Source organism: Musa acuminata, chromosome BXJ2-9 (genome assembly GCF_036884655.1).
Source record: "Musa acuminata AAA Group cultivar baxijiao chromosome BXJ2-9, Cavendish_Baxijiao_AAA, whole genome shotgun sequence".
Classification (NCBI taxonomy): domain Eukaryota; kingdom Viridiplantae; phylum Streptophyta; class Magnoliopsida; order Zingiberales; family Musaceae; genus Musa; species Musa acuminata.
This window is the reverse complement of record NC_088346.1, coordinates 18,463,080-18,476,732: the sequence shown is the minus strand read 5'-3', so window position 1 is coordinate 18,476,732 and position 13,653 is coordinate 18,463,080. Positions and strand designations below refer to the sequence as shown.

General features: G+C 39.7%; 1 protein-coding gene across 2 annotated transcripts; it reads left to right on the top strand.

The window, feature by feature from the left end:
* Window positions 1–8,479: 8,479 nt before the first annotated feature.
* Window positions 8,480–12,709, top strand: LOC135623291 (probable leucine-rich repeat receptor-like protein kinase At1g35710). 2 transcript variants are annotated; one of them, XM_065126082.1, is made up of 3 exons: window positions 8,480–9,187; window positions 9,284–11,898; window positions 12,048–12,709. In XM_065126082.1, the coding sequence occupies exons 1-3, from the start codon at window positions 8,676–8,678 to the stop codon at window positions 12,428–12,430; spliced, it is 3,510 nt and encodes a 1,169-aa protein (XP_064982154.1). In that variant the 5' UTR covers window positions 8,480–8,675; the 3' UTR covers window positions 12,431–12,709. The 2 variants fall into 2 exon arrangements, with proteins under 2 accessions (XP_064982154.1, XP_064982153.1); XM_065126081.1 differs by having other exon boundaries at window positions 8,480–11,898.
* Window positions 12,710–13,653: the final 944 nt, after the last annotated feature.

The following is a 13,653-nucleotide window of genomic DNA, read 5'->3' as shown; positions in this document are numbered from 1 at the left end:
ATAATTTGGGCCAAAACTGACAATGTTTGGCCACTAATCGTCAAGCAGCAAAACTCAAAATCCTATTTTTTCACTCTTCTCTTTCTTTCTCTATTCTTTTCTCTCACTATGCGCTACCACCGTTCGCAGCACGCCAATCCCTTCCCTGCCCTTAACTACGCACATCTCCTTTTTTTTTCTTTTTCTTTTTAATTGCTGATTTATGATCAAAGACCAAATTGTTTAGTCCAAGCCCACATATGGGCTGGACCCAATAATTCTCCCCCTCTAGCTCATATGGTGGGTTGTACTAAGCCCGCACTTTGCCTACATACTTCAAGCTTTTCCTTAAGCAAATATTTTATTAACATATATGATTCATTCTTATTGGTATGTATCTTTTTTAACTGTAATTCTTTCATCTCAAGCACATCACGAATCCAATAATATATCACATCAATATCCTTGGATCTAGAATATTATGTTAAATTCTTAGAGAGATGAATGATATTTTGACTATCACAATAAATAGTATATCCTTCCTGTTTAAAGCCCAATTCCTATAGAAACATTTTCATCCACAAAGTTTCCTTACAAGCTTCTGTAATTGCTATATATTCTACTTCTGTGGTTAATAAAGTAACACAATTATGTAACTTAGACTGCCAAGAGATTGCTCCCGCTACAAATATCATCAAGAATCCTGAAGTGGACTTTCTGGAATCAGTATCACATATCATGTTTGCATCTGTGTACCCTTCTAACACAGATTCATCATTGTCAAAACATAAACACAACCTAGAAGTGCATTTTAGATATTTTAATATCCATTACACTACTGCCTAATGTTCCCTACCAAGATTAAAGAGAAATCGGTTGATAACTCCAACTGCATGAGCTATATCTGACCTAGTATAAACCATAGTATATATCAAACTACCTATTGCAAATGAGTAAAGCACTCTAGACATTTCTTCTTTTTCTTTCTCACTTATAGGATATTATTTCGAACTAAGCATGAAATAACCTACAAGTAGAGAATAAATAGCTTTGTCTTTACTCATGTTGAATCTTTTAAGAATATTTTCAATGTAAGTCTCCTAAGATAGTCAAATCTTCATTTTCTTCTTATCATGAAGAATCTTCATGCCAAGTATTTGTTTCATGGCAAAAGACTTACTTAGCTCTCTTTTAAGCTTTTCAATTTTACTAGCATCATGGCCAACAATTAGCATATCATCAACATATAGCAGAAGAATAATAAAATCATCAACTAAAAATTTCTTCATAAACATCATATATGGTTCTATTATATCATTGACTCGTTATAAAGGAATCAAACTTCTTGTACCATTGTCTAGGTGCCTGTTTGAGTCCATATAAGCTTTTCCTAAGCTTACACATTAGATTTTCTTTTCCCTTAACTTTAAAACATTTTGGTTGCTTTATGTAAATTTCTTCTTTTAAATCACCATAAAGAAATATTATTTTCACATCAAGTTACTCAACTTCTAAATTCAAGCGGGTAGCCAAATCAAGAATAACTCGGAAAGAGGATATTTTCACCGTAGGAGAAAATATTTCTTGAAAGTCAATACCTTTCTTCTGATTGAATCCTTTCAAAACTAGTCATGCCTTGTATCTTTGTTGTGAGTATTTATTTCCAGTCTTCAATTTATAAACTCATTTATTCTTAAGAACTTTCTTCTCTTTATGCAACTTTACCAAGTCATAGGTGTGGTTCTAAAAAAAGGATCTCATCTCTTCTTGCATGGCTTTAACCCACTCATTCTTATGCTCATGTAGAATAGTTTCTTGGTAAGTTTCTGGCTCTCCCTCATCAATAAGCATAACATACTCATGTGGAGGATATATGGCAGATGGTTATCGCTCTCTTGTGGATCTTCTCAATGGAATCTCAATTGGTAGTGGAGGTGCTTATTCAATTGGTTCATCATTATCAATTGTAGGAGTATCATCATTAGTATTCTCACACTAATCTTCTTGTTTATCTCCCCCATAATTATCATGAACTATAGGTGAAAGAACTGAACCAAAACTCCAAGGAATATAAATAGAGGTTTTTGGCTTCTCAACATTATCACCATCATCAAACAATTGGTCTTCAAGAAACATAACTCTCTCCTTCTAATAATCTTCTTGTTCATTGGATTTCATAATCTATACCCAAACTCTTTATGACTATATCCTAAGAAGATACATGCTTTTGCCTTATTATTAAGCTTGAACCTCTCATCTTTGGGAATATGAACAAATGCTTTTCACCCAAAGACACTTACTCTCAAGTGATTATAAGATATATCTTTTCCTTTCCATACTCTCTCTAGAATATCACCTTTTAGAGGAACTAATGGAGAAAGATTTATCAACTCAACTGTAGTTCTGATAGCCTCCCCCAAAATGACATAGGTAATTTGGCGTGGGAAACCATATATCTAATCCTTTCTTCAATGGTTCTGTTCATCCTTTCTGCCACATCGTTCCACTGAGGAGTTTTAGGAACTGTTTTTTCAAGCCTGATACCATGGACCCTGTAGTAATTCTCAAAAGAACCCCTATACTCAACATCATTATCTGCTCGAACACACTTTAGCTTTTTGTTAGTTTCTCTTTCAACACTAACATGAAATTCTTTAAAGACTTCGAATACATGGTCTTTAGATTTCAAAGCAAAGGCCCAAACTTTTCTAGAATGATCATCAATAAAAGTAACAAAATAAAAAGCACCTCCAAGAATTCTAGTTTGCATAGTACATACATCAATATAAACTAAATCAATAATATATGATTTTTTAGATGATGGATATGTATGAAATGCAACTCTATGTATTTTTCTAACTAAACAATGATCACAAGATTTAAGAGATGTACCTTGCAACTCTAGTAAGAACTGCTTTATAGCAAGAGTTTGAAGTCCCTTATCGTTGATATGACTAAGCCTCTTGTGCCAAAGATCTATACTTTCAACCTTTTGAATTGCATTAATCTCTCCTTTGTATATATTAGCTTCCATGACATAAAAAGAGTTATGCTTCTTTCCACTTGCCATAATTAGAAAACCTTTAATGAGTTTCCATTTGCTTTCATCAAAATAGTATGTAAATCCCTCATTATCAAGTCTACCTATAGATAAGATATCAAGTTAAGACGAATATATAAAACATGTCTGACATCTTTGAGTATCAATTTGCTCCCAATATTAGTTTCCAAACAAATATCTCTAATACCCACAATCTTAGATGTACCACTGTTTCCCATTCTAACATTACCAAAATCACCAGTAGTGTAAGATCTGAAGAAATCACCATGAGAAATAATATGAAATGAAGCACCAGAGTCAATTACCCAGTTACTGTCCTGAGCTACAAGACTGACATAACTGTCATCACAAACAATAATGATATCACCTTCAACAACAACTATATTGGTCTCTTTATCATTTTTCTTTATTTCATTATGTTCTCGTTTACAAAACATACACTCTTTCTTCATGTGACCTGGCCTGTTACAGTGAAAACATTTGATATCTCTTCTAGACTTAGATCTTCCTCTATAACCATATGAATTTCTACTATGACTTTTTTCATGTTTTTCTTATTTTTTAATAACAAATGCACGAGAATAATATTTACTTTGTTCTTTCCTTCTGGTATCTTCATTTAGCAAATTATCTTTAACCATATCTAACTTTTGCCAAACAACATTAGCTTTGGTTTCATAAAAAATATGCTCATGCAAATTTATATTCATCCATCTTCTAATATAAGTAATAGTTTTTCTATATTAAACTTCTCATTCCTCATCGTTCATACTAGAAGGTTTATCTTTAACCTCGATGGACTTATACAAATTTTACAATAGAGCAAATCTTTGCAATAGAGCAAGACTCTGAAATAGACTTATGTGCTCAACAATGTTACCACCATCTAATACTTCAAATTTACAAGTCTTTTGAGGAGGAAAATTCTATTTCTCACTATCTTTTTCGTAAAGAGGTTTTCTAATATTTGTCAAACAATATCAGCTCTGGTTTCATCAGAAATATACTCATGTAAATTTATATTCATCCATCTTCTAATACAAGCAATAGCTTTTCTATGTTGAACTTCTCATTTCTCATCGTTCATAGTAGAAGGTTTATCTTTAACCTTGATAGACTTATACAAATCTTTTATTATATGACTCGAAGTGGAATAATTTGATGAGTTCAATTTAATCATACCATTTAACTATTCTATTTTAATCGCACAAGAAAAAAAAAAACTAGCATCAAACAACCCGTTGCTCTAATACCACTTGTTAGAAAAAAACCTATTATAGCGGAATAATTTTTTTTCTCTCTTTGTGTATCAAAATGAGTTCCTCATTAAAATACCAACTTGATATCAAAAGCACATATGACCCAGAACAACATAACAGTAAAATAATAAATCAATCATAAAGTAAGACCAAATTTTAATATGAAAAACCTAATGCGAAAAAAAGTTTAGAGCTCAACAAATAGATATAATAGAAAAATATCTCAAAGACGATAAACTACATATTAGGACCGTTAGAATCGTAAAACTTATGATAAACTATAAATTAGCACAGTAAACTTAGAATTATAGAACTAACCGTAAACATTCTTCACAAATCAAAACCGACAAAATTTGACTATTCGCAGTTTTCAAAACCGACAAAACTGACCAACCGTTCAAAACTGACAAGATTCTTCACGTATAATGTTGGGTAAACTCAAAATCTTTTTTTTTTTTCTCTCTTTTCTCTCATTGTGCGCCTTCGCCGTTCGCAGCATGCCAATCCCCTCTCTACCCTCAACTGCACACATCTCCCTTCTTTTTCTTAATTAGGTTGAAAGATCCAATTGTTCAGTCCAAACCCACGTATGGGCCGGACCCAACATAAAAGCAGTGTTAAGGGATTCAAACACTTCACCTAGTTAGATCATATGGAGTGCTAGTCATGTCAAGTGTCTTTAAGACATTTTATCCTGTTAAAGTGCGTCGAACACAAAAAGATGGTAACTCCCAGCTCGGGCCCAATACTGATGGTTGAACGCAAGAAAAAACAGTATTATCTTCGAAGTGGATGAGCCATAATTTAATGGGCACGGATTGGTGTTGGTTATGTTATCGATGACTCAAACAGTGCAACGATCCGAAACATGGGCTGCCCCAGTCTGAGTTGTGGCAGTCGAGCTCAGATCACGTGACAGACTGCTGCTGCTCACCTTGGCCGACTTGAGCTCGGGCAGTGCCATAAACATATCTTTATAATGGAGAAATCGAGTCCTCAAATACAGAGCCATAAACATATCTTTATGGCATGCTACAAAGAGAGATTTGTAGTACTCATTCATTTAGGTTTGAGCATATGCATGTCATTTCATAATGACCTTGACTCATGGACCATCCGGTTGATGGCTCCACTTTGAACAGTAAACGGTCGCTTAATTTGTCCTTCACCAAAAGCTTTCTGAAAACAATGTTTGTAAGCTGTGTTGACTTTGAAGAGAAACTTCCAATGAACATGCTGATTTCAAGACCGCATCTAGCTGCGACTTGCATGGGAACACATCAGGTCTGACTGGTACGACAAGCTTTAGTTTTCTTTTGTTTGAACAAAATGCCAGCCGCAGATTGAGGAAGATTGTCTACGGACTCATTCAAAGGAAGAAAATAGTGAGAAATTTTGTGTGTCGCAAGCACATCCTTTGCCCATCCAATCCAATTCAACATGCTCTAGAAGAACCATGGAGATAATTTTCATTTTTTAAAATATTAAAAATTTTAAAAGAGAAAGAAATTCTTTAGTTATTCCAATTTGTGGCTTGCATTTCAAGTACAAGAACAGAACCATGAAATACCATATTGCTCCTCTTTCTAACACAATTAGAACATATTATATTTATCGAAGAGAATCATTTTTCACTTTTTTATCTCGACAATATAATTCAAAAATCCAGTCAAAGTTATAAAGAATCATTCAAAAGAGAATGGATACAAAAAACAAAAAAACTAGCTTAGGTTTCAAAGGCGTCAGGCTAGATCTAGCTGTCAATCTACATCTGTTTTGACTGCTGACCCAGTTACATTATTAGCCAGACACTGAATCATCTCTTTCATGACAGCAAATTCTTTCCAGGTCAAAGAAAAGGACAACAAATTAAGGGCGGTACTTTGATTGGTAAGATGAGAAGGTGAAAGAATTGATGCTGCTTGGTTTGAACAGAGAGCCATAAAGTATCACCACCTCAACCGTTTTTGGCTAAAGTCGGACAAAGGAGCAGCCTTGTTTGACTGCAGAATTGTCATAAGCAGAGAGTGACTGAAGCTGCTTCATTGGATGTGAATGCAATTTGGCAGATACGGTGTCACTGAGCTGCCCTACTGGAAGGTTTTCTGGGTAAAATAGTGAAATAGTAGTTTACTACCCACACATGCACGAGCACAAGCATAATCTTTAATCGTGATCATTATTTCATCTAGCTTTAGGAACCACCTTCCCCGGTAATGTATAGTTTCAATTGTGTGCTGAAGTGGATCATATTTAAGACAACATATAGGGTACAAAATCCAAGTCAAATTAAGCACTTGAAGTTCACTTGAGGATATCAATCCTTATCATAGTAATGTTAACAGTGCTCGACACCCACCTAATTTTGCTATCGTAGCTATGGACTTGTTGATGATAGTTTGGCAGAGTGGTCCATTGCATAGATTATACAAATCTCAAGCTGTACTGCTGAGATTTGTTCACATTTTTTGTCTCTTGTTAGTTTGGATAAGAAAAGGTTAATTGTTTGGGCTCTGAAGTTTCTCTATCTTCCTTCCTGATTGATTTAAAATTGATGGATGAGTTGTCGATGGAATATTGCTAGTAAGATCAGGAGCTTACTGTTTGGATTTGGAGAAGAAAACATGTGTAAAATGGACAAGAGAACTTATTGAGTAGAAGACAAGAAGGAAAAGCTTTGAATCGAAAACTTCTGGTCTTATACGGTATTAAGTTTCAGGTGTAGATGGTTTCATTATAGGTATAAAGATTATGTTTGTTTAGCTACAATCTCACAATCCAAAGCCTTTTGCTGCCAATTCTATCCTGCTATCACTCTAGCCTGGTCCATTGCCCTACCATTACTGTTGTCACTCCTAGATGTTGTATATACACAACACACACACACGTACTTATATGGACTAAACTGATACCGATACGGACTTAAATGGTTTAGATGTGGACTGACTTTTCCTAATATGATCATAAATGGGTTAGATGTAGATCGGACAAACTTATGTTTATTAGAGATCAATATGATGCGAATTAATCTGATTGCCAACTACTAAGAGTTTTTATCAGCATGTCCTTCTTCTTCACAAGAATTTTAGCCTCCATCGAACAAGTTGTTAAGCATTTTTACTATATACTTAGTGGAAAAAAGAAGTTAAAAAATCAAATTTACTTACCTCATTAGAGGAAAATTTTCCTGATATCCAATTAATCACAAACAACAGTTATGCATTTGATATGGGACATCTTAACTTAAAGATGAGAAAACTTCGGCTTCATCGATGTCAGATAATTGTCTTGAAGTAGAAGTTTTGGCAATGCCTTGCTTGTCGATTCTGATTGAGGTCCCCTTTGTTCAGAATAACCGCAGTGGGTGACCCCTTCAACACCCTATCTTTTCTTCCATAAGTGGTGATTGCCAAGCAAAAGTTAAAAAGTAGGCTTGCTATCATTCGATTAACAGTCTTGCGATTAAATAGTTCAGCAGATTCCATCAAAAGAATGAAAGAAATGTTGTTTATTTCAAACAAAAGTGAAAAGGTCGCTTCACCATGGACCATACAACGAGGAGGGGCCTCACTCTTCGATGAGGATTGAGAACGATCAGAACAAAAAGGATAGCATGCAAACGCCCTGACACAATCAGAAGAACACCACAGCTAAACCAGAAGAATTCGTGTGAAGATAGATGACCTACAATGGACCATATTCACACTGAAATGAGGACCACTAGATTCTCCGTAGATGAAGCTTTCGAGAAAACATTCAAAACCAGTCTATTTACCAGCATCGTCACGCGATGGATTTGCGTGGGCTCTTTTGGATGGTTGACCTCAGTTTGTGTGAACTTGTTAAGGTCTGTTTGACTTGAGACATCAAATAGGCTTACTTATGGATCCGTAAAATTAAGTTGACCTGCAGGCCAACTACCAGTAGGACTTTCTTGCAAGGCAGTACGATTTAAGTGTCAGGCTGGGTTAGGTGTGTGAACATTGAAGTCATTGAGGTGCTGATGTCTTTTTCTTCAGCTAATGGCTGGACTTACGTTCTGATTTTTGTAGCTTGGCAACTGGAGCAGGGAGGAAAACAATAGAAAAGGAAGGCTGTAATTAAACTGAATCATGGATCTTCTCTCGTGAAGTATAAATTAAGAAGCCTTGTATGGGTAGGTGAAGAAAGAGTAGACCTTGAAAGCCGGATGAGACCAGTTGTTTGTTTATCTCTGGATTCAAACTTCCAACTCCAATTTGTGACATTGGACTCCCAAGTCAAACCATGCAGGCAGCAACCTTCTTCCCCCGAGCAAAAGCCACTCAAACCCACTTCCATCCATGAATGCACCATCTGCTATCTAGGCCAACCTCTCTCCATTTCTGGATTAAGCCATGGAGCTGATCTCAGCCCAATATCCTTGCCTTTTTCTTCTCTTCTTCCTCTCCTGCCTTGCTCCTCTGCAAGCCAAAGCAGAGACAGAAGAAGCACAAACTCTATTGAGATGGAAATCTAGCTTGGTTCAGCCCGACTCTCTTAGCTCATGGTCTCTCGCCAACTCCAGCAGCCCATGTAGATGGTTCGGCGTCCGCTGCGACTACAGCGGCCGAGTGCTGGAGCTAAGCTTGCCCAACTCCAATCTCAACGGCTCGCTCGACGACTTCAACTTCTCTACCATGTCCAACCTCGTCAGGCTCGATCTCAGCAGTAACCTCCTCTATGGATCCATCCCCTCGGCCATCTCTGCTCTTTCCAATCTCAGCTCATTAAATCTCAGCGGCAATAGCTTTGATGGATCCATCCCCCCCCAGATCGGGCAGTTGTCGGAGCTTCTCGACCTTCGTCTCTACAACAACAACCTCGCCGGTGTGATCCCGTACCAGCTTAGCCATCTGCACAAGGCACGGTATGTCGATCTCCAGCTAAATTACTTGGAAACACCAGACTACTCCAAGTTCGCTGTCATGCCTGCGTTGACGTACCTTTCGCTGGCCGTCAATAGCCTGACCGACGAATTCCCTCCCTTCGTCCTGAACTGTACCAAGTTGGTTTACCTCGATCTCACCTACAACAACCTCACAGGCCCCGTTCCTGTTTCCCTTGCAAGGCTTCGAAGGCTCCGAGACCTTCGCCTCGGAATTAACAACCTAACCGGAGGTATCCCGCCGATCCTTGGATCGATGTCTGAACTCCGAACTCTCGAACTGTTCAACAATTCTCTAGGCGGGCCAATTCCTTCTTCTCTGGGCCAGCTTCGGTACCTCGAACGCCTCGATATGAAGTCGGCAGGACTGAATTCCACCATTCCTACTGAACTTGGAAACTGTACTCATCTCAACTACATTGAGTTGTCCTTCAATCAACTCACTGGCAGGTTACCGCAATCCTTTGTGAGATTCACCAAGATGAGGGAGTTTGGGATCTCCAGCAATTTTCTCTCCGGCGAGATACCGCCTGACTACTTCGGTAGTTGGTCTCAGCTTATATCCTTTCAGATACAGAACAATCTAATAACTGGACGGATTCCACCAGAGATCGGATTCGCCACAAACTTGAGTTATCTGTATCTCTTCGGCAGCAACATATCTGGTCTCATTCCACCTGAGATCGGGAATTTGGTCAACTTGGTGGAGTTGGATCTGTCGGTGAACTCACTGACAGGTCCGATTCCTCGGACGATCGGCAACCTCAAACAGCTGACTGCCTTGTCTCTCTTCTACAACAGCCTCACCGGCAAGATCCCACCGGAGATAGGGAACATGACGGCATTGCAGAAGCTAGACATTAACACGAACCAATTGGAGGGGGAGCTGCCGAGCGCCATCGGACAGCTTCCGAACCTCCAATACATATCGGTCTTCGACAACAAGCTCAGGGGTCGTGTACCGAACGACCTCGGCCGGAATGGGCTACTATACTATGTCAGCTTCGCGAACAATACCTTCTCAGGGGAGTTGCCACCAGGATTATGCGACGGCTTCGGCCTTCAGGTGATCACTGTCAACTACAACAACTTCTCTGGCGCACTGCCGGCCTGCTTGCGCAATTGCACTGAGCTAGTTCGAGCCCGGTTTGAGCTGAACAACTTCAGCGGAGACATCTCAGAAGCTTTCGGGGTGCATCCTGAGCTTGTTTTCTTGGATCTCAGTGGGAATCAGTTGACCGGGACCCTCTCGCCGGACTGGGGGGAGTGCAAGAATCTCACTCACTTTTACGTCACCGGAAACGACATCTCCGGTGAGATACCTGCAGCAATCGGCAACATGACCAACCTACGGGAGCTTGGCTTGGCCTCGAACTATCTGAAAGGACATATCCCACCTGAATTGGGGACCTCGAAGTTTCTATATAAGCTCGATCTGAGCAACAATCTGTTGTCGGGGTCAATTCCTCCACAGCTGGGTGCCGTATCTCTACTCGAAAATCTTGATCTGTCGGAGAATCAGCTCACTGGTCGGATCCCTGGTGAGCTGGGCAATCTGAAGAAACTACTGCTGTTGAATCTACGCAAGAATGATCTGTCTGGGGACATACCATATCAGCTTGGCAATTTGGACTCGCTTCAGATCCTACTAGATTTGAGCAGCAATTCTCTCACCGGAATGATCCCTTCCAATCTAGGGAAGCTGACAAAGCTGCTCAAGCTCAATTTCTCCCACAACAATCTCTCTGGGCCAATCCCAGCAGCTTTGTCCAGTATGTTCAGCCTAGAATCTGTGGACTTCTCCTACAACAATCTCACAGGGCCCATTCCAACGGGGAACGCTTTCGAGAAAGCCTCTGCCGAGGCCTACGCCGGTAACCCAGGGATCTGTGGTAATGTGACCGGTTTACTTTCTTGCAGCTCTAATTCTTCTGGCAACATGAGTTCTCACAAGAATCACAGGAAGCTCATCATTGCCATTGTTGTACCAATCGCCGGGGTTTTGGTGTTGGCAATCATTGTTCTTATAGTCATGATAGCTTGCAGAAGGAAAGAGGAAGATAAGTATGAGACGGAGAGTAGTAGTAATTGGGAGACCTCTGAGTCTTTGATTTGGGAAAAGGAACGCAAGTTCACCTTCCTTGACATAGTGAATGCCACAGACAACTTCAACGAGGTCTTCTGCATCGGGAAAGGTGGCTTCGGTAGCGTCTTCAAAGCCAAGCTGTCGACCGGCGAAGTAGTTGCCGTGAAGCGCATGCATGTCTCGGGTGCCGGCGACGTGTCAGAGATAAACCGGAAGAGCTTCGAGAACGAGATCAGAGCCCTGACGGAGGTGAGGCACCGGAACATAGTGAAGCTGCACGGCTTCTGCATGAGAAGCGGGTACATGTACTTGGTGTACGAGTATCTGGAGAGAGGCAGCCTCGGGAAAGTGCTGTATGGGGAGGAAGGAGGAAGCAAGCTGGACTGGGCCAAGAGGGTGAAGGTGGTGCAGGGGGTGGCTCACGCCTTGGCCTACTTGCACCACGACCGGTCGCCGCCCATCGTCCACCGAGACATCTCGGTGAACAACATCCTGCTTGAGTCCGATTTCGAGCCTCGTGTGTCGGATTTCGGCACTGCAAAGCTGCTGAATCCTGGTTCTTCTAATTGGACCTCCGTTGCCGGATCCTACGGCTACATGGCCCCAGGTAACAACTCTTCTTGTGACAACAACGACTCTCTCTGTACATCCTCCATTCTTTCTCATCCTCTACTGACCTGCACAAGAATGAGTACCATTAAAGTTCTTGTCCAAGTTATCAATCCTAATGAAACCTCTGCTTTTTTCTCTTTGCAGAATTGGCTTACACAATGAGGGTCACAGAGAAGTGCGATGCGTATAGCTTTGGTGTAGTGGCACTAGAGGCCATGATGGGGAAGCATCCAGGGGACCTCCTATCCTCCCTGCAAGCCTTGTCGCCGCCGTCAGAGGGGGAGGAGGAAGGAAGTGATCCGTTCTTGAAAGATGTGTTGGACCAGAGGCTGCCTCCTCCGACAGGGCAATTGGCGGAGGAGGTGGTGTTCGTGGTGAAAGTGGCGCTCGCCTGCGCACGGACCGATCCCGTCTCTCGACCTTCGATGCGCTCTGTGGCACAGGAGATATCTGCTCGAACACAAGCGTATCTCAGTGAGCCGTTCCGGACAATCACGCTCAGTAAGCTCACCAGCTATCAGAAATGAACCAGTACTCACTGGTCATTCGAGTTCCAACAATAGATGGGGAAATGGAGGCATCCAGGCTCTGAAAATTATGAGAACAGAGAGAGCTTGACATGTTTGGATCATTTGAGGCACTCCCAACACTTGGAAGCTGGTGTGGCTTATAGATCCCGTCATCGGAGGATCCATAAACAGAGCAGACGTGTCTGTCTAACATATCGAGTCAGAGCTGTCCTTTATAATTTAGATCATGTTGTTCAGTAAGCAATAGTTTTCTTAAATAAACAAGTTTTGCGGAAATCCAGGGGGGGTGGGGGTGGGGGTTCTGCTATTAAGGTTTTCAGCCATTTTTTTTTAAAAAAAATTGATTTCCTTCAAAAAAAAAAAATTCCTCATTTTAAGTTTTTCCCCAAAGAGTCTCTCTCCCTTTTAGTTTTTGACAAACAGTACTCCTAAATTTCAAAAAAATTGGCCCCCTCTTTTGATTATTGTGTAATTTTATTTTTTCTATCATTCATGTGTCGCTTTACACATATTTTTGGCATGTATGACACATACATCACACATTTTGTATGTTTGGCAAATAAACTACGCACAACGTTTTTGGCTTTTCTCACTTTGTTTTACTTTACTGCGCTTGACATTATAACAGTGTGAATGCTGTGGTTTCCTATTTTTTTATGCCAGAATACTACTGTGTTCACTATGCTTGCTTCAAAATACCTTATTTATCATGTGGGATAGTGGTTTATTGTGTTGCTAAACTTTCTTTAAATTGTTTTATGTGACGTCATAGAAAACACCATAACGATATAGTAAAAGAGCATAACGATATCATCACATCCAACACAATAGTGTAAATATAGCCCACAATTTGTCAAAGCTTATTAGGAAGGTTTTGAAACAAAAGGACATCAATGCGTAGTTCCTTCAGAACTTTACAATGCATTTGTAGTATATCGCAAAATATTATAGCGATATCATCACATCCAATAAAACGAAGTAAATATAACCCACAACCTATCAAGACTTAATAAAAGTTTTGAAATAAAAAAAGACATTAATAAACGCTTTCTCTAGATCTTTATAGTATTTTTGAACTACCTTTATAGTGTTTTTGTAATGTTATTGAAAACATAGTTTCTCCAATACTTTATAGTGTTCTTGAACTAGCTTTATTGTATTTTTATGATGTTATCCAAGGCACTATAACAATTTCTTAAATATGCTAACGATATCGGCAT